Genomic DNA, 21236 nt, shown 5'->3' with positions numbered 1-21236 from the left:
TGCGGTGGATCAAATGACCTTGTAATCCATTGGTTTCCATGGTGACAAGTGGGGCGTGTTTTTAATAGCCATTGTTTGACAGTAGCAGTGCATATTGTGCATGATGTGGAGAGTTAGATTCTAAAACTGCTTGACTGAAGTGACATGTTGAAGGTACGACTTTGGATCGTGTTCGTCACTAATGTGCTCGTCTCGTGGCAGGAAGTGTGGCTCCTCTCGTGTTTGTACCGAAATGCGGCAGCGACGCGGTCGACGTGTCTGCTGAAGAATACCTGAAGAATCTGGCCTGATGCGACGCCTCGTTCTCCTCCAGGACTCTCCGTCGCTCCCTCTGCAGCTCTTCGATCCGCTGCTTCTGCTCCTCGGCGGCCTCCAGGTTCCCCTCCTCCAACAGTCTGCCACACACACACACACACACACACACACACACACACACACACACACACACACACACACACACACACACACACACACACACACACACACACACACACACACACACACACACACACACACACACACACACACACACACAGAATCACCAGGCAGACACGGTAAGACATTAATATTTATGGTCAAATGTATTCTTCACCCGTGTTTTTCTGGTTTTGAGTAATTACTCTAAGTGTATAAAACCGGGGAAAATAAAGGAGAAGGCATAACTCATGTTTTGAAGAGCCAGAAGCAGCGTTTTATTTCAGCTTGACGACAAAGTGGTGAGCACATTTGTTTTGTTTGTTTGTGTGTGTGTGTGTGTGTGTGTGTGTGTGTGTGTGTGTGTGTGTGTGGTGCTTTGGGCTCGGTTAGATAGGAGACTTTTTCGATCTTGAAACGCGAGCTGAAATAAGTTTCTTTAATCTGCGTTTGCTTCTATTCTTAACACAAGAAGTGGCGCGACTATTTTTGTGCCACTTGAATCATGATGTTATTGAGAGGAGAGTCGTCTCAGATCCTGGGTTCAACGACTGATACCACACATAAAATAAAGCTCATTTTAGGAAGGTTCAGTCGTCGTCGTTTGAGTTTGTGGTGTTTCTCTGCGGTGGGCCGTTTCTGCGGTTTCGCCTCGTACCTTTGGTCCACTCGTAGTCTGGTGTCTGTCGGTGGCAGCAGCAGCTTCACAGACGGATCCAACTCGTTCAGCTCAATTGCAAACTTGGTGAAGCCGTAGTAGCGCTCGTAGTCCGCTGGCATTGCATCTGAGTTGTACAGAAATAACAGCAACGGCTTTAAGCACTAATACTGAACCATTTTTCTTTTTTTGGGGGGGGGCTGGAATATGAAAGTCACTCATCATACTTGCTCTCCAGATGCACGTCGCTGACGGTGGATCTCCACAGAAAACTGCCTCATGCCACTTCCCAAAGAGCCTGTGCACAACCTTTCCCTTACTGTCTGTTATGGTTCCCTCCACCTCATTCACACTGGAATTCCAGTATTTGGCCTGCCGGGAAGAGGAAAACACAAATTCAACCTTCTGAATCAGGTGACTGCTCAATGCAAAAATCATGACAATGTCCTCCAAAGTCAGCAGATGTTGTTGTTGTTGTTGTTGTTGCATAAACAGTCCCAGTCCTCAGCGTGTGTTGCTGGGCTGCTGCGTTTAATGAGACAAGAAGATGCGCGATCAGTTCTGACATGTCTCGACTCGCCATCCTGCGCAGCTTCAGGAGGTCTTTTAAGTGGCACAGACTAAAGCAATTAACCTTCTCTTCTCGGCAAAAGCTTCCATATATCAGGCATTAGGAGCATGTAGGGGTTCGTGGTTGGCAAACAGGCGAAGAGAATCACCTGTGACGAAGGGACGTGGACGACGATGGGAAATAGAATTTACGATATAAGATGCAGTGAGACGGCATGTCCTTATGAAGAACCACAATACGAGTCTTATGAGTTAAGCATATCTATATATTACAAGTGCTTGGCTCTTAGTATCAGACGTGTTGGGTAAGTTATGACAATTTGTACCTCAATACAATGCCAACCAATATGCTTCTATAAAAAGGGATGGCGTTGATTTACTATTCAAAATAAAAGCGCGCATGGAGTTACACCGACGCTTTCGATGAGCTGTCAGCAGTGGCTGATTCACTCATTAAGCTTAGATAAACTTGTATTAGTCAGTTGACAGTCAAACAGTGCGTTTGACTTGATGAACGATCATTAAAGTGTCCAATTGAAAGTGCTTTAATGCGCGGCCGCTGCGAAGGGGATGAAACTTTCAGTCGTCGTGCAGAAATTTGTCGAAACTCCCGCTGTTCTCAAAAGAAACAGACTAATGAACGTTTGACAAGAAGGAGAAGCAGAAAGAAAAAGCTGTGCTGCTGCAAACAACTAACGTTTGTTTAAGGGAAGCATGGAAATGATGGAATGATGGAATTATGGAATGATGGGTGCAGGCGAGTGAAAGTTTGCAAGGGTATTATGTTCATTGCTGTCCGTGATTGTTGGGGAACGGGGAGAAAGAAAATGACAGTAAACATATAGTGAAAAAAATTTCACTTGATCCTCAATTAGATTAATCAAGTAGTAGGTTGTGCATTAAACGCCTGCTGTGTGCAGTGTTAAAGTTCACTGGAGTGGCTGTAGACCTTTAGTTCAGATACGTTTGATTGGGGCGGCAACAGGATGTACAAAAGAGTTGATCAAGAGGAATAACCTTTTTTTTGTTTCCATTATTATTTATCTACTGCATAGATTATCCACTCAAATGTTGTTTTTTTCCTTCGTTTCTCTCACCTTAACGAAGATAATCTTGCACTGGCAAACATCACTGCCGGAGTTCCTGATGGTGATTTCTCCGTAGTGCTCGATCCAGCGCTGTCCGCTGAGGATGTTGTGGATGCAGGACGTCACCTTGTTCCACTCATAATGATCTCCAAGTCTGGAGGCGAGAAATCCAGGAGAGGTTCATTTCATTTCGTTGGCTGGCCGGTCGACGCGGCGCCGAGGGCGAACAGACTCACCCGGGGAGCGTCACGTGAGTGGTGCCCACAGGAACTATCTCCATTGACTTTCCCCAGAATTTGTTCTTACACCTCACGTCTGCAGGAGGAATCAGACAGACGAAAGCCTACAAATTCAGTTTTCACAGACAAGCAGCTCCAACGAACAGATTTGAATAACAATCATTTCCATTACCTTGCCAGAAGACAAAGTTTTTAGACTCTGCATGGCAAGCTGAGATTGGCGGGTGATGGCTGACCTGTTGTGAAGAGTTTGGAACATGAATATGAATGAATCTTTAAAATGAGTTTTTTTTTTTTTAATCCAGTAATTACAACACTTTACTGAATGCCTACCTGCTCAGCGACAAATCGAAATCCTTTATCTGGCCGGTCGCATTCATAGGTCTCTCCAAGAACGGGATTAAAAGGCTTTCCTCCGGTTCTGTAGTAGCTGGACGCGTAGCCGGACACAACAAATGTAGCGATGTAGATCTGCAGAAAAACAGAAAGACACAGTGAATAAATAATCTTTTTCATTCTATTTTTTTCATTTTTTTACGAATAATGAGAAACTGCCAGTAACTATCTGTGCCACACAATCCATTTAATGTCACAAGTACCTCTTTGTGTCAAATCCATTTAGGTTCTGAGCGGTTCTCATTTCGTTTCCTTTGTACTCTAATGAGCAGAGTAACTATCTGCACACAACCAATCTGCCCAGATAATTACTTTCTCTCATAATGGGAGGCCACAGACTCCAGTTTACAGCATGACGACCGAATGCATTTTTGGCCTTTGCATTATTATTGAATATGTTTTTGTGTGCTTTCCACAGGGTTTCTTTCTTTCATGGATTTCTTGCTTCTTGCTTCGATAACCCTTTGGTGTCGCTTCTTTGTGCATCTGTGTTGCTTTACAAGCTTCACAAATTGCCTCTGCTGGGAAAAATGAAGTTCTTTTTATTTGCACAGTATCGACACAGACTTAAGTTGTTTTTCATTTCCCATTTATATTTGTCCTGTGTGACTTCACTGGCCCGATCTTTTTACCCCCCCCCCCAAACACACACACACACACACAGAAAAATGAACAAATTCCAACCAGCAAAGTCACTTGAAAGTCAGTCAATGCAAATGTAAAGCTTTAACAGGGAGAGTGGGCGGTATGATATCCAACACAGCTTAGGGAAAATCTACAATTCATATCAGGGTTCCTCCCACATGGTGCCTAATAAAACAGCTGAGACGAGCTCCTGCACGAGACACTGCTTCATTTTTAAGGCCAGGTTTGTACATTGGTGAAAGTGGGAGGGTCCATCAATGTCCAGCTTCACTGGGATGTTTTCTCCAATTAAAGACCAGAGAGGGGATCGGATGTCTTATAGAGCTGGTGGAGCTCCAAGGGGAAAAAGGGTGGAACTACTGGCTTACGTGAAAAGACAGTCATTAAAAAAAAAAATCACTTGTCTGCAAATCTACTATATGCACTTATTTTCTTGTATGACGTTCAGCCATTTATTTACTATATTTTAAAAGATATAGGAGAAAATCCACCAAACAGCAAACTGCAGCCAACAGGTGATTTATGTAGATGAGTATGAAACATATCTACTGTAAGAAACATGAATACACACTGACTTTCTCCAAAGAGCCATAAGGTTAGTCTCTAAAGGACATAAACAATGTGTTTTATGTAGGAAGGGACTTGTAAAGGTGTTTTGTGAATAAGCTTACTTAGAAAGTGTAATAAATAAGAAAATACTCTCAGCATGTCAGTCTGGTCTTTATTCAGGTTGGTTTTTCCTCATCCAGCAGCATCTGTACCAGAGTCTGTTTTTGTTTACTACTGTCAGAGGACACTCGTTGAAGTGCCGAGAGTAAATATGCTATCCGAACAAAAGGCACACTGCCCACGCACTCAGACAGAGGACCGCAGAGTTGTCATCTCACCATACGTTCGAAAGGGTCCTGCGTGACTGCCGCTCTGTCGAGCAGCTCGCTGTACTCCAGCTCCTCGCTCAGTCTCTGCAGGGTGTTGAGGGGCTCGTTCAGCTGCACGGGCATCGCCACCTTGGACAGGTCCTTGCCGATGTTGTTTCTGAGTATGTTCCACAGGCTGATGGTGCTGCTGGTGGGGCTGGGCGAAGGCAGACAGGATCTCCGCTGACAAAGCGCCGCGGAGCCTGAGAACAGAGGGAAAAAAAGGAAATGTTTATTAATTTAGGCTCGCGTATAAAAAAAAATGACCAGAAGACAAAAGTGCATCGGTTACCTGAATTTGGTCGTTCACTCTCATTCTCATTGGTGAAGTTGTCCATGGAAATATTGTCACTTACATCACTGATGTATGAGTCATCCTCTGATACCTGCACAGATAAAGACTTTCAAACTGTAGCTGGGAAGATACATTTCAATACTGCCGGCAGAAAGAGACTGGGTAGGTGTCTTTTCAACATTCTGTCATGTCAGCAGATCTGAAATATTTGAGCTGAATAGAATCAAAGAACCTGGTTAAAAAAAACAAAAAACCTTTGCACCTCATTTTGCTGTATTTTCAGATTAAAATAATTAATTTCGATTTCCACATTTCCTTCACTCTGGCTGTGACCTCAGGAGGCATGCTGCAGGAACACATGTCACCGTTTTAATTTCCTTCGTGAAGCGGACGACCGAATTGTCTGTCGAAAAGTTGAACGCGATGGCAGAAGTGGAAATAATCACGAGCAGTAAATAAAATCCTCGACTGGTGGTTTTGTTAGACTTGTCGGTCCAGATTGATTTTTTTTTCTCTCTCCATTTCTCAAAAGCTTTTCGTGTCAAACGGCGGCAGCAGCAGCAGCAGTGGAGCCTTCAGCCGTAGATAAATGACACCAAACATCAAGCACATTGATAACGCCACTTTACAGCTCTGAGCATCAGAGGAAAAAACGGTTTTGTCACCGACTCGGAGGAAAAATGGCTCATTACAACCAGGAAAAACGCTCACCTCATTTTCAGAAGAACTTGCTGACAAGAGAACCGCCTGAGCATCGAAGAACTCGGATAAAGACTCGGCGATTGACGCTCTGCTCTCGTTGGACACTTGGTGCACGAGGGGACGGGAATCATCCACAGTGTCCTGTTTCTGTGCGAAACAATTTCCACAGATATAATAACAACATTGACGAGGCAGCATCATCTCTGTCGACGGTGTCGTTTAGAGTAAAAGGTGCATCTAAGAAAAGATGCAATCCACTGAAAACTTCATTGATCTGTCACTTATTTCTACTCTCCAAAGCCATGAACTGAAAACATTCAGAATTTTTTTTCATGAGATTGTTTGAAAAAGTCTTTTTTCATTAAAAAAAAAGTGTTGTATTTTTGGTTTTCATGAGTTAGAGCTAAACAGCATTAAAAAAAAACAACAACAACATAAAAGCCCAAATTTGAATTAAATTTCAAGTGGTATTAACTTTTTAGAGGCACCTCTTTAATACAATCACAGTGTATGAACATAAAAGAAAAGAAAGGATGTGCAATAAATATATTGAAAGACAGTCATCTGTAGTATATCAACATACAGCAATAACTTATTTTGCATCATGTCCAATAATGAAAATAAATAATTTATCTGAAATTGCATTAATTGATGATCTGATTAAAATGTGACCACAAGAAATTCAAAATACAATGAAAGTAATGACACATTTATAATGACTGCGCTGCAATATATTGATGTATTAATAACGGTGAGGTGAATGAGGACGGGACGTGCACATTGGCAGGGATGCAGTTTAACTCATATTGTCAGTTAAGGTGGAGATGAAGCAACGGAGACAAAATAAACCCAAAAACAAACAAACATGCAAACGATTGAAAACATGAAGACTACACCACACACACACACACACACACACACACACACACACACACACACACACACACACACACACACAGAAGTGAGTACACATATCTATTCTTCACCATTACCCCAGCTACTTAATTAACCCGCAGATAATCTCAGAGGAGGCGCATTAGTTTTGTCCGGTGAGCTCAACAAATTTCAAGGGACACAATTAAGTAAATCAGCTCACATAAGCTGGTCAGCAAATCTGATTACAGAAGCAGAGAGCGTCCTTAAGACGAGGCTAATGGCACACAGGGTCAGAAGTCTTTCCCGGAGCCAGTGACAGATGCTCGGGAAAGCTCATTCAAAAAACAGAAACTCAATAGAAGGCAGCGTTCCCTCAAGTGTGCAGTGCAGAAAATCCAGTTTATTTTTATTATTATTTTTATTTTTATATATTTGTGGTGAGTCGAGTGAGGGGGTGAGTGGAGAGTGGAATCTCGATGTGAAAGGAAAGGACAGCTCATTCATTCTGTGGCAATTTGCAGACTGTGTGGGATGAAAATAAAGAAAAGGATAATAATAATAGTAATAATAATAATCGTCACGACGATGATGATGATGATGGCAAAAACCGAGTCACCGCATTCCTGCACCCACCTGCACTGGGGCAGTGAGATTTATGAGTGGGGGATCTACGATGTGGGACTCAGCATGAATCTTGCTCAGGCGCTCTCTCAGCTCAGAGTTCTGGGCTAAAGCCTGGAGAAATAACCAGCGTAAACATTGTTTATTGCACAAATCCGACAAGTAACGCTTTGAATACTGAAAGCTGAAACAGAGTTTCCTGTTTCACACACAAAATCCGCCCTGTTTCAGACTGGTGTCCTCTCCACTAAATCCTCAGCAAATCAACTTGTAAACAAGTATTTTACCTTGTAAACAAGTATTTTACCTTGTTATAACGGTTGAGTGTCATCAGCTGCTATTAGCTCTACGTGAGGAAGAGGAGGCATCAAGAAACCCTGCAGAGTGTCGGCGTAGAGATCAGACAAGTTCTCATGGTGTTGCGCTCTCCCCAACACCGACACATTTCATGACAACAAACGTATGTAATTGAGGACAGAAGATTAAAAAAAAAAAAAGGCTGTTGGTGGGAGGCAGCAACAACAGGATGCATGACTGTTGAATGTGGTTGAGCTCAGGTGGGCAGGCGGCACTTTGGTAGCTCGGAATCTCTCTGAAGGGCTCGTCAGTGCGTCACGCCTCAAAAGCGGCGTGGGAGGACACGGCGGCGTGTACGAGGAGAGCAAACGCTGGAAGGGAGAGGGGGAACACCCAACCCTGATCCAACAAAGAAGCATCTGACTTTGCGTGAATGATGACTGAGCGTGTGTGTGTGTGTGTGTGTGTGTGTGTGGTTTTTCGTTTTGTTTGTTTGCTTTTAACTTACCGCCGCTAACGAGTTCTTCAAACTGACAACTTGCGGTGAAGTCGGGGGACACGAGTCGTGATCCAGACACTGCTTCAGCCTCTCCCTCTCAGACGTCAGCGAGCTCAGCGCTGACTTCATGGTCGTGTGCACTGCGGTAACAGGAGAAAAACAGGGACGCTTTAAACGCGGATCAATTTGTATTCATTATGGAACAATGTACCTCCAGTTGAGTGCACTCAGCTGCAGTCAATCACACCGCGCGTCTCATGAAGCATGAAATCTAAACGATCCTCCTATTGCCCATCAAACAGCGACATTTTAACTACTTTCATTTTACCACACACTTCTTATTCACCTCAATGAATACTGCACGATTGAAAAACTTGATAATGAATCACTGTAAACCATCACAATAATCCGCTGCTCTGTAATTCTGGATACGTTTGGCAATTAACACAACGCCTGGAGTGAGTTTAAAATTACTAAGCAATTATTCAAACAAGTTATTCTAATTATTCTATGTCAAGTATGATGTTTAAAAAAAACAGAACAAGGTAAAAAAAAAAAAAACAACTATGTGGGTTGTGTAAATCGGAAAACTTTTAAAGTTCATCTGTTTGTTACAACTTTGTCACCAAGCAGGCAGACATCAATCTGATGAACGATGTCTTGAGACACTATATTTGGGAGTAAAGGTGGATACAACACGTTTGTTTTTTCAAGGTGACAAGATCAACAATAAAATGACCCACACATTTTATACCTCCACTGTGGTGCAGAACCCGGAGGGAGGGGATGGAAAAATGGTGAAAGTAGGTGAAATGTTTCACACTTTTCTGACCAATCACATGACAATTGCTGGACGCCGCATAGTAATAATAGTTTTTAGAAAAAAAAATGTCCAGATGACGTGTCAAGAGCAAACTAAGAGTTCTCCCAATCCAGGACTGAGAAACAAGAATGACATTGTTCATGTTCGCCGCCCCGGCAGAGAGAATGCGTTTATGTGTCGTGTAAATATAGACCAACCGCAGAATTCACTCCTATTGTACTTTCTAGACTAAGAGAAGTCAAGCTCGTGTTCTCTGAATAGTTCAACTTTACAAAATCACCCGAATCTGGAATGTCTCAGACAATTTCTCAAACTTAGGATTGATTCTCACGCACAGTTGGCTGCGACGCGGCAGAATTCCTCCTGCAGCTTGGCCACGTCGAAGGCAGAATCCAGGGACTCGGGGTCGACTTTATCGATTCCGAGTGCAGCGGTGGAGAGGTTTGGGTTGGAGGCGTGGAGACGGATGGTACCGGAAGATATGCAGCTGGGTACCTGCAGACAAGCAGAGATTGAAAAGATTCAATATAAAGCCAAGAATATATATATATATATAGAACATGCTCGACCGTCATGCTGTCTACCTGCAGAGTTGTTTTGACATCTTTATTGTAGTTCTTAGTGCGCCATTTTCTTGGAAGTCTCTTTTCTTTTTTGGGGCTGTCAAACGTAGAAGCCTGGGGAAAAATGACAAAAAAATATTGATAATCGGGACAAAGAATCTGTTTTTTTCTCGTTGAAGAAAAGGCTTTCAGAAGAAATACGTTCTCAACTGCCAAAACAGAGCATAAGAGGGTCGATATTTCTGACTGTTGAAGGCAACAAGAACTATTCTGAAATATTCCGCACAAAATTCTGAGTCACCCGGTGCTATTCTGCCTCAATCATGAGCAAAACCCATCTGCATTTGAAGCTGAAAGCAAATTTGAGTGCTGACCTGCAGTGCCTGGATAGATGGAGCAGAGTATGTACGATGAAGGACTTCCATACTCTGAAGCAGATGGTTAAGCTCCAGCAGGTGGGCCTCGCATACCGACAAGTCTGCAGAGAGCAGGACAGCGACTGGTATTCAGAAACATGAGAACAATTGAAGAAACGATCTATCACTTGGGGCAGTGTACGAAAACTTGCACCTGCTGGTTGAGCCAGTGAAGACAAACCCAGCAACCACTTCCTCCAAACAGAAATATGCGAGACGTGAACAGAGACGTGATGCATCAGTGTCACATAGGAAGAGTTTCCACGTATCAAGACAAAATGTGACTTACAACCCTTCAGGCTGTGAACTGGCAATACATTAAAGGTTTATTATGGGCCTATTATAGGAGCAAACTTATTTGTGTGAGCATAAAGTTGCACAGGCGTACATAGATTTACATAGGGACCAAAGGGAGCAAGGGAACAAGCACACAACTTGAAAAACATGCGCACAAATTATTCATACACATACATACAAATGTGTTAACACACAAACCTAAGCAAGCACGCACAGATCAAAGTATAGACACAAGCATTACTACACACACACACACACACACACACACACACACACACACACACACACACACACACACACACACACACACACACACACACGCATGCGTATTTTGTCACTTTAAAGTTTCACTTTAAGTAGAAAGAACGGTGAAAGCCATGCTGACGAAGCTGAAAAACATCTTGCAGCACCAGAGCAACTATTTCAAACTCGAAGCATCTTTTATAAAGCAAAGGAAGATGAGTCAAGACAAAGAGCATGAAGTTGGAGCAGAAGTTTCAACAATCAGAGTGACGGCTGATCTTTATCAAGCTGCTGAAGAATTGCTGGATTCAAGGCAGACGGCCAGCGAGCCCAGGTAATCCCGCAGGGTCGCGGTTTGCAATTTCCTGATGTGATTTGAAGGGCTTAACAATGTGACTTGAATATTGAACATTCTCAAAATATTTGCATAACTTTTTCTTTTTTTTCCCCCTCCAAAATAGTCTGTACTATTACTCATTCAGTTATTTCTGTCATGCAAGGCTCTTTTCCTCTCATTATCGTCAGGTTTCGGTGGAGGAGGTGAACACAGCTTAATTGCGCAGGAGTTTGAATATTAAAAACGAGGGGCGACTGACAAGAGTCAATCTTCTGACTGAGTTGCTGTGAATTTTTTCCAAAGTGTCAGACTCATGAGGCTCAACCATGAGGCGAAGAAGTCGACAGCACATCATCAGAATCTTAATGAATGAAAAGTGAGACAAACAGTGCCTCAGTAATCAACAGCTTCCTGTCTTTATCAACACCAGCCTGCCAATCATATTCATCTGGCAGAATGAAAACCACATGCAGACACAGGTATTAAGAATAGTGAACCGATTGACAAATATTATTATAGAATTTACAGAAAGAGCTGTTTTCAGTAAGAGTCTCACTGTCAGTGGCAACATTACTGCAAGCAGGAGGCTCTAAATAAACAGACCCTCGTTAAAATGTAATAATTCACCACTGAGAAGCAGAAGCATTGTTTAATGATCATTCAAGGGTTAAAAAAGGGACCATAAAGACTATAAGCATCCAGCCTAACGTTTGTGGACTTCTACAGTATACACTAGCATCGTAGTAGATATTGCTCCAATACTAATAATAAAGATATTACCAAAGTAGAAATGTCTTAGAGCTGCTGAATGGAAGTCAAACTGGATCATTGTTTATATTTAACACTCTTCTGGGTTTTAACTGTAAAAGTGCCATGAAATAACTGTTGTATCCTGTGCTATATAATTAAAGTTGAATTATTCATTTAAAAAAAAATTATTATTATATTTCTTCAACTGGACTCAAAAGCAAAAATATAACAAATTGATATATTTTTAGCCTTTTCATTGTCATAATTTAATGTAAACACGCCACATTTCCTTCTGCACGTTTACAAGCAGGCCTACGTCAGTGATAAACAGCCTCACTAATAATTTTTATTATTATTTTCTTTTTTATGCGCGAGGTTAAACACTTAATAATAAATGAAACTATTAAAATTACTTATCTGCTCTCATTTAATTTTATGTTTGGAAATTAAGGTTCGTCCTGATCATAAATATCAAATATCAATTCTTTTTTAAATCAAAATGCCAGTTTTTTTAATCACAGCGTCTCTCCCAGAGGAAATTCTTTACCTTGACTTTTGAATATTGATGAGACATACATTTATGTAGCATGTTTATTGAATGTTTCTGGTATTTCTCCGACACGCTTGTATTTCAACCAACTGAAACGCTTCTTCCATTCGATACTAAGTGACGAAAGTCGAATGCACGAATCGAGAGGGGCAGCGCTGTCGTCTCACCTTTGGAGCATTTATCCATATCGTCCGATGACTGGAGCCAGGCAGCGACTTTGGCCTGGCTGAGAGGAAAGACTCCTGCAGAAGGCGCAGTGGACTGCCTGCGTATGGGTATGCACTGCAGCAGAGCAGACAATAGCCTCAAAGGTCAGGCCAATAACAAGTTGCTTTCAACATATTTGCACCAGCACAGATATCAGCTTTGGTGTATATCGATCCTGAAAGTCATTATCACCATTGAAACACACAAGAGAAAACATTAAGTAAGGTTTTTGGTTGTTTTTTTTGCTTCAAAGAGATTACAGTCGTCAGCCTTGAGCTCAGATGTACCTTTCTAATAGAGGCGCCCTCCGTCATGCCGGGGGAGTTGGGGGAGGGGTAATGGGGATAGTAGAAGGACTTCTCGTTAGGGTACATGGCAATCTCATTTTGCCGATAGAGCCGATGGTGACGCAGCTTGGAAACCCATTCATCAAACAGCTCCTGTGACTTAATCTGCAAAGCAGACACCACCACCCGTCGGAAACCAACACAAGGACAACGGAGACGCAGCAGGCGTGTCAGCAGAAACACACGTACAGGTGGAGAGTGGCGGCGCGAGCGCTTTCCGCCACCAACAGACACACACAGGACAAATCCATTTGCAAATCGCTCCGATGTTCGTAATAGTTATATCGGTTAAAACAGAATAATCGGAATATATTCCTCGTTTCTGTGACCCAACATAGATTAGCCTCACAGTTTACCTTCAGGTGATAGATGTTTTCCTCAGCGTCCAGATCAATGCACTTGGCTTTCTTCTTAATGGCCATGACAGAGAGACCCACGTCAATGCAACCGTGCAGTTTTCCTTTCTCAATCTGCAGAGCAAAGTCAGCATAATGAGCCGGCCGGACAGGCCCGAGAACACAGTAAAACACTGGACGGTTTTAAAAAATGAAATATTAATCTCTTGATTGATCCTGCAAAAAAAACAGGAGAGCTGACTCTTTGCATAGCTGTTTGATAATCATCTGAGACCGGTGGATAAAATGCAAGGTAGCGTCTTTTAATGTCGGCCGACAATTTGATGAAACACGGTGAGCAGTCTAATGAGAACATCACAAAAGGCACAGTGTCCGTTGTCATTATGTGAACGTGGCGGGTCGACGCCACGCAGCCAGCAGCCGTTAATACTCACATCAGCGCTGCACTTGCCATACTTGAGGACACCCTTGTCCAAGAAAAAGTATCTCTGCAAGGAGGAAAAAGCCGTAATGAACAAATCTGATGCATTTGGAGGATTCCCTGACGGCGAGTCTGAAACCCCGGCTGTGACTCTCCGATCACAACAGAGTCAACATCTTGATAATGAACGTCGATACCGTTGACAGCCAGATGTCTGTCATCCCCCCTGCAACTGTCTGCCTTCATCAACCTTCCTCTTGCTTCCTTGTGATCTTTTTCCTGCACTCTATTTTTAAATGCAATTGTCAGTGCTCTTACTGCACATCAAAATCACAGAGGCCCGAAGAGCTCTGACTGCAAGTCAATACTAAATGTATACAGCTCTAGTAGAACCAACAAACCATCAGCTAATGCATCTGAGGGGAACACCAAGACATCTACACATCACCATCCGGGGGAAAAAAAAAAAGCTTTTAGACAGAGTGTAAAGCGGCGCTGACCCGGGTCACATGTGACTCCTCTGCTGGTGAAATCCTTCAGCCGCATCAGCTAATTCAATTCGTTTAAAACACAAATGAGTCACGGTAGCAGATTTTGTGAAGGGAAACTTAAAAACGCGGATGTAAAAATCGGGAAATCAAAGTGACGCGTCGTTGTCCTGAAGTTTGCCACTCTGAGAGACAAGTCTGAGGTCATTTCAGGACCCGGCAAGGAGTCGTACCTTATGCCAGCCCTTCATGGGCCACTTTCTCCTCTTGAGCATGTAGCCCTCCTGTTTCTGTGGCTCCAGCATGCTGCTGAAGCCGCCGCGCAGGCCCTCCACGATTTCCCAGCTGTCCTGTGGGCACAGGTATCAAAACGGTAATGCACATGCAGACGGAGGTTGCTGTCAGTTTTATTTTCCTAACACAAATCAAACACAGTCAAGCACAGCGTGAGCCCAAAAGCATATTGTAATTTGTAGCTGCTGATGTGGTTTATATTTGCTGCCTCATTTCCATCTGGCGTCAATCAGTCACAAAGTAAAATGTGAAAGATTTACTGCTGAGGGGAAATCCAGTTTACGTATGATGTCCAGGTGTCCGGCAAGCGAGTTTACGGACCATTTTCCCTTCATGGTTCCTTTTGCACAATATTAGCCTACCTGTTTAATCTCACTTTGAAAAAAAAGATTTCCTGACTGAGATTATAACGGTTCAGCCCAAATCCTCCTCAGATACAGAGATTAAGATTATATTTCATCATGAACTGATCCACATAGCTGTCATGTACTTCAGTAGTGGGGATTCCAGGGATGCAGGATAAACAGTATAAAACAGAGGATTTACTGACTTTTCTCTGGGCTCTGACAGTCTTTCATTATTTATGATTTATACGGCTTTTAGGTTTAAATCACTGGTAAAGCAATTCATCAATTCCTCTGTTGGCGAACAAAATCTTCTATGTTTTATTGTCTTTTTGCTCATCATGCGTGTTGCTTTTCAACCGCATGAGTGTCCAGTGTGGTTTGGGCTTGGCTGGCTTTCTTGTGTGGAGTTTGCATGTTCTTCATGTGATTGTCTGTCTTCTGCATTTTCCCTGGTGTCTCGTCCAGGACGTGGCCTGCTGTCATGTCTATTCATCTGGGATTGGCTGCAGCCTGACCCAGTCATGCATAGAGCAGTGTAAAAGACGGCTGGATGGAAGAGGAATACCCTTAATGACCAAGCAGAGAAAATCACCTTCGGCTTTTGGAAATTAGAGTCCATTTTTTGCACGATTGCACAAAGTTTGTAATGAGTCATTAATATTAAAAATAAATAAATAATAAAAATAGTCAGAAACTGATTTTATTTTGTTGGGGCAATTTCCTTTCATCCAACGAGGGATTTTGGGTTCTTGGCAGAGGTTTGAGGTCACTCTCAGTTTGTTGTCTCAGTACGTCCCTGACTGTCCCACCAAAATAACACGTCCGGCTTATCAAACTGTATCAGACACGGAGGATAAACGCTGGAGGTGAGGCCACCTAAAATAAACCCAGATATCTGAAAGGGGGGAGGACAAAGGCGTGGCTTCTGGGATTTTTTTTTTTTCACAGCTCATCACAGCTTCTCCTCTGACAAAGTCTCACTGTGAGTCACTGGCACACACTGCCAGGCAATTTCTTTTCAAGGTCAGGAGACGCTTTCAGGAAGAAAAGCTTTGACATAAGCATCAACAAGACCGTGTTTATAAGGATGACTCTTAGTATGAAATAATTTAAAATATTGAGCGCTTTAAAACGTATTCTACAGTTTGCGGACCTTGAGATGGTGGAGGCTCAACCTCATCAATGTCAAATGCATTAATGTCCAGGATGTTGCTGTCTGTGTTCATTGGAAGTTAAAATTCAACCAGTCAAGGGTCAGACAAGACTGAGTTTGTAGTTTGAGTTGAAAATCCAAGCATTTATTCTCTGCCAAATACAGTTCATTCAGCGGGCCAGAGTATGAAAGAGGAAACTCATTAAGTGATCACTTAGTGATTTAATCTTATTGCAGTTCCAACAACATTGGGCTGCCTTGAGTCACCGAAATAAAGCTTGAGGGAGATTCAGCCCCGTGAGACTTAAAGTTGTTAATTATTTCTAAAACCGTTCCAATTTGTCTGCTGTTTCGCTCAGATGTTCTGTATCAATGAACTTTATTACAACAAAGCTGTTGCGGGCGATGAAAAATAAATGAATCTTCAGATAAATGCTCGAAGCAAATTCAAAAACTGTTTAGTCAACAGAGTAAATATTTTCTATGGAGTGCGTGAGAGATTGACCTTTGAGGGTGCCGGTGCAGAACTGCATTTTTCGTTATGCCAAGCTAATTAATATTGTCCATATTTGGAGAGAACGGCATGCTTGCATACATAGGAAGTGATGGGAATTTTCTCTGGGAAAAAAAAAAAAAGGTTTCCCACATGAACACACAGTGAAGTTGTTCGGGAACATACCACATGGGTGGAGATGCTGTGAGCACGAACATCCCAGGTGGCTGGACCTTTACCCTCAATCCCCTGCTCTCTTTTCCCACATTTATCTTCTGTCCGATGATTTTTTTTCTTTTTTCTTTTTTCAATACAGGCAAAATGCACCCAACAACATATCTGTGCTTTTGGGAGACTTTAGTCGTCACTGCATGAGATCGGTTTGCTGCATTTAAATACAGAAAATAAATAAAAACAAACAAACAGCACAGCTCTTTTACTTCCCCATGAAGCAGGGAAATGTTCTGTCAGCGTAACATAAGTGTGTGTTACCGTACCTGTCGGCTGTCATGCTTGGACGAGGAGCTGCTGTTGCTGCGTGACAGGGAGATCTTCTGTGACATTGCCGAGCTGCGCTCCTCCGAGCCCATGGCGCCGCAGACGGTTCTGCCAGTGCGGGCTACACCTGACGTCCGAGGAACTCCATCCCTTCGCCCAGAGCGGATGAGGTGGAGCAGGCGGGTGTCAGGGGAAGGAAAGGGTGGAGACAAAGATGATGTGAGTGGGCAAGTTGTCTGAAAGCCTTTTAGCGCTCACTGAAAAATACATTAGGTTATTTGGAGTGATTAGTTGTTCCGCTTTTGTGTCGAAGGAGATGCAGGATGTAGAGAAAAGCCGAGTTCTCAGCAAACAGACGGGACTGGAGGACATAAATCTGATGGAAAATAAAGGGAACCACAGGTTAAATAATTCATATCTTACTCTTTAATGGAGTGATGGATTATCAGCATTTATGGATGGTATAAATCAGAACAGCGGCGTTGGAAGACACATTCAGAGCTTTACTTTAGTTTTATAGTGTTAAATCGATCACCTTATGGGTTAATGAAAAAATACCCATCAATATCAAGTTCCCCTTTTATTAATTCATGGGGATAAAATGCAAACTTTGGACTTTTTGAGCAAAAAAGTGTTTTGATCATGAGTAAATAGGTTTTCTAGCACTCACGTCATGGTGACAACATCCTTGGTTTGAGGTTTGAGGCCTTTTTGTTTGCATTTTCTCTCGTGACTCATTTTTCACTCCCACAGTCCGAAAACACACGTTACGGGCTAATTGTTGACTGTAAAATCCCTGTAGGTGTGAATGTGTGTGTGATTGTTTGTCTGCCCGTGATAGACTGCAGTTGTGTGACCTGCTGATAGGCTGTTTCCAGCTCAAGCACTCTGGACCATAACTTGGATAAATGGATTGACAGAAACATACAATGAATGGATAATCAAAATCAGTGAAGTACACAAAATCATGTCAGATTTAGTGTGTCGTGGGAGTGCATTGTGGCTCAGTACTTGAATGAAAATGAGTGACGGCAGATATGACTCTCCGAACGGCGCGGTGACGGCGCACCAAGTGTCACGTGAAGATGCAGTGAGATGTGAGATCATCAGTGAGACGTGATAACATCAACAGAGCATGAAAATAATTGGGCCTCTTTAGGAAATGGCAACCTTCATTCAACCGCCACACGACACACAGTCCAATTAACATGATGCGTCTGGCCCACCACATCAGCACATAAAACTACATTCTGCTAATGCGATGTGAGTGGCAGTCTGTCACAGTGCGCGAGGCTGATCCACCACCAGGCACCGGGGTGTGTTTGTGTAAATCTTGTTGTCTGCATGGGAACAAACAGCACTGCAGTTTTACTGAGGCTGCGCAGCAGCACTGACTTTAAGGACCATTCGGTCTGCGGTTATTCATGTGTTAAAGGTACGTCAGAGAGAGAGGCTGCGACACAAGCCGCAAGTTTTCTTATTGCAGCTGGATTGAAGTTATTTTCTCGATATTCGCTAAATGACAACCCATGTCTGAAAGTACTAAATTTACACAGAGAAAAGGAAAAACCCTTGATAATATCTGGATGAGCGGGTCTCTGTCAATGTTGTCGCTGCAGCTCGTCTCCTTTAATGGTAACTATGCTTGGAGTCAGAGAATTTGAGACGATTCGCACCAGACATCAGATGTCGCTGGGCAACAATCAATCTAACAAACACATTTCTGGACAGTCAGACCTCCCGGAGAGAACATAGAAACTCCACGCAGAGAAGACAAATTGAACCACATGAAAACGTTTAATGCACCGTATTTACTCATACTGACTGTTTCTTCACATTGCCATGATACTGCAGCTCATCACTACACTCTCTCTGGATACTTCAGAAGTCTGAAATCTCAGACGCTAAAATTTAAAACAAAAAAAAGCTCGACCACCCAATTGGTACCAACAACCACGACACATTCAGAGTCACTTTATTCACCTTTTATCCCCCCAATGTGATCCATTGTGACATGTGAACTTCAGCAGGTCTCCTTGACCGTGTGGTCCTCCTGATTGGATTTTTTTTGTGGAGTTGGAATGCAGCTGTTTCCTCCTGGCATGCATCACACACAACAGCATGTGTTGAGAATAAAGCGGCGGCAAGGTTAATCACATTACCTCCTCTGGATGTGCAGGCAGGCTTCGCGCCGCATAATGGCCACAGCCCCTCGTGTGGGACAGACACAAACAGTGGTCATGTGAAACCACCGAGCAAAGCACAACAATGGATGAAAGAGGCTTGTGGCACACAAGATCTCCCAATGGACAGCATATCTTGTGCATGCTGAAGCTCAATTATCGCTGAACGCCGTGATCTAACCCCGGTCAGGCAAAGCGACATCCAGTTGTGATTTATAAAGCACAGCATGTAACCTATATAACAGTATATCTATCTATTCTCTACTCCCTCACCGTCTTCTATGATTTATTCATGCACTTTCCACTGATTCACACCAGCTCCGCACAGGTCCGTCTCACTGTGTGTGCGTCAGGTGGCCCTTTCTTCTTATACAACGCCACTTCTCAGACTTTCACCAGGGTGACAGCAGTAACGGACGCCAGAGATCCAGTAAATGACCTCTTCTCACAAAAACTTGGGCTAAATAATAGCAAACGATTGCAATAACGCTGTATTCGTTAGCAGACGAGCTGTGTCATGGGGTAAAGCCAACAATCACCAAGGATAAAAATTTTTTTACACCGCTTGACATTTAGTGCTGTCGTGTACGGATAGGAAAATAGAAAAAAAGTCATGAATATGCAAAAACACATAACACAGAGGCAGGAAGTGAAGTTGTCGTTCAGAGCAGTCATGCATGTTTGTCCTGTGTGTTGAAAAGACAAAAGATAAACACGAACCAGACGCAAAGTCCTGCAGTCATCAACGCGTGATGAACGCTCCGGCACAGAAAGACACATGTACTGTCGCTATCTTTGACGAGGGACATAAGAAAATACCATTTGTGCATCTGAATCAATGACTGAATCAATGACATTTCCAAAGAATCGCATCTGCGTCAGCTGATTAAATTCATTATCAACGGATCTGCTTGTTAATTTCTTGATGAGTTGATTATAAATCTGATTTCCATAATGTCAGAAACACGTGAACCAGCTCAACAGTTTGTGTGTGGAGAGGTGACTGCAGTCTTTTTAATATTCCAGTTAAGTGTGGGTGGCTGGTACTCAGGATTGTCCTGTGATGAGAAGCCAGCGTGACACTTGGATGAGACAGATGTTTAACCAGCAGGGGCTTGAAAGTTTTCTCACTCAGGGGAAATTCGACTGACGGTGCAACTGCCACAGAACGTCCCCCTTTCCTTCCATCGGTGGTTTACTCTGTTTTAAGTGTGCTTTTACGAAATGATCTGCTGTAAAGCCAAGAATGGGAGAGCGATGTCTATATTATTTGGTTTTCTGAATATCTATTTGGGATATAAGATTACAGTATTTAATAGAAATGTGATTTCTTCAGACCTTTTGTCTTGTGTTAAAAATCTGAAGGAGGAGAAACTGAATTGATCTGCTAAAACTAATCAATATTCAGTGATTTTATTTAGAGAAAAAAAACACTTAACAACAATAAAACATTTGCAAATGATCTCCTCAGTTCTGCTCAATCCTGGTTTGGACTTGATGGGAAAACATCTTTTTCTGATGGAATTATGTAACAACCATTGCTCTGTCTCAAATGATGTACTGTATGTGTACATGTTGCTATTCTTGAAACCATGACACAGTTAATAACAGTGAAATCAAGAACACAATGAGTATATTTGTTCATAATCCTAATATAGCTGAGTGTGACTCACAGGACACTTCCTGGGCCGTACAGTCATCCTCACAGCCAATTTGACAGAATGAAAGTAAGTGTACCAACATGTAGTGGGTCACATGTTGGTGCACTGATAAGGAGCACTTAACATACAAATAGTCCATATTGTCTGTTCATGGTTGTTACATAATCAAAACCTGGCTATTATTATTTAGATCTCTCCGTCTGCTGCCTCATCAGTATCCAGCATGAACTTCTACAGCGGTTTGGACTATAGTGGCTCATCAGTTGGATCCACTCCCTCCTGTGAATTAGTCTGACCAATTAGAGAGTCGCTGCTTCTCCTATTTTTCCCGAATGGACCACTTTTGGTAAATACTTTCTGGGAACAAGAACATAAGAGCACCGAAGCGGTGGAGCTGTCGCGTCTCAGTCTATTTGGATTTTTATGCTTCGAACACGTCAAGGACCAAATGTCAACTTGCTTTATTTATTGCTGCCTAATAAATCACATCCATTAATAAATAATCTGCGTTTAATCGCCTTATCTTACCAATTACACCTGATCAGCGTAATTGTCGACAGGTGTTTGATAAATTACACCACACCCGAGATTT

The 21236-nt window shown here is 42.7% G+C and overlaps 1 protein-coding gene across 1 annotated transcript in view; it reads right to left on the bottom strand.

Annotated features, from left to right (window-relative positions):
• Positions 1 to 21236, bottom strand: part of osbpl3b (oxysterol binding protein-like 3b) — a 34318-nt gene that overhangs the window by 1883 nt on the left and 11199 nt on the right. The window contains exons 2-21 of the mRNA XM_080500646.1: positions 16800 to 16950; positions 14249 to 14365; positions 13541 to 13594; positions 13107 to 13220; positions 12691 to 12855; positions 12364 to 12478; positions 9978 to 10081; positions 9625 to 9717; positions 9376 to 9535; positions 8227 to 8357; positions 5934 to 6071; positions 5220 to 5313; positions 4898 to 5130; positions 3303 to 3440; positions 3142 to 3205; positions 2967 to 3045; positions 2740 to 2884; positions 1300 to 1444; positions 1073 to 1199; positions 273 to 395 (exon numbers count right to left, since the gene is read on the bottom strand). Coding sequence (XP_080356772.1) covers positions 273 to 395; positions 1073 to 1199; positions 1300 to 1444; positions 2740 to 2884; positions 2967 to 3045; positions 3142 to 3205; positions 3303 to 3440; positions 4898 to 5130; positions 5220 to 5313; positions 5934 to 6071; positions 8227 to 8357; positions 9376 to 9535; positions 9625 to 9717; positions 9978 to 10081; positions 12364 to 12478; positions 12691 to 12855; positions 13107 to 13220; positions 13541 to 13594; positions 14249 to 14365; positions 16800 to 16892 — 2432 coding nt within the window. The 5' untranslated portion in view covers positions 16893 to 16950. The remainder of the gene's footprint in view (positions 1 to 272; positions 396 to 1072; positions 1200 to 1299; positions 1445 to 2739; positions 2885 to 2966; positions 3046 to 3141; positions 3206 to 3302; positions 3441 to 4897; positions 5131 to 5219; positions 5314 to 5933; positions 6072 to 8226; positions 8358 to 9375; positions 9536 to 9624; positions 9718 to 9977; positions 10082 to 12363; positions 12479 to 12690; positions 12856 to 13106; positions 13221 to 13540; positions 13595 to 14248; positions 14366 to 16799; positions 16951 to 21236) is intronic.

This window comes from Blennius ocellaris (genome assembly GCF_963422515.1).
Source record: "Blennius ocellaris genome assembly, chromosome: 8".
NCBI lineage: Eukaryota > Metazoa > Chordata > Actinopteri > Blenniiformes > Blenniidae > Blennius > Blennius ocellaris.
The sequence above is the reverse complement of the archived record's forward strand: the minus strand, read 5'-3'. Positions and strand labels throughout refer to the sequence as shown.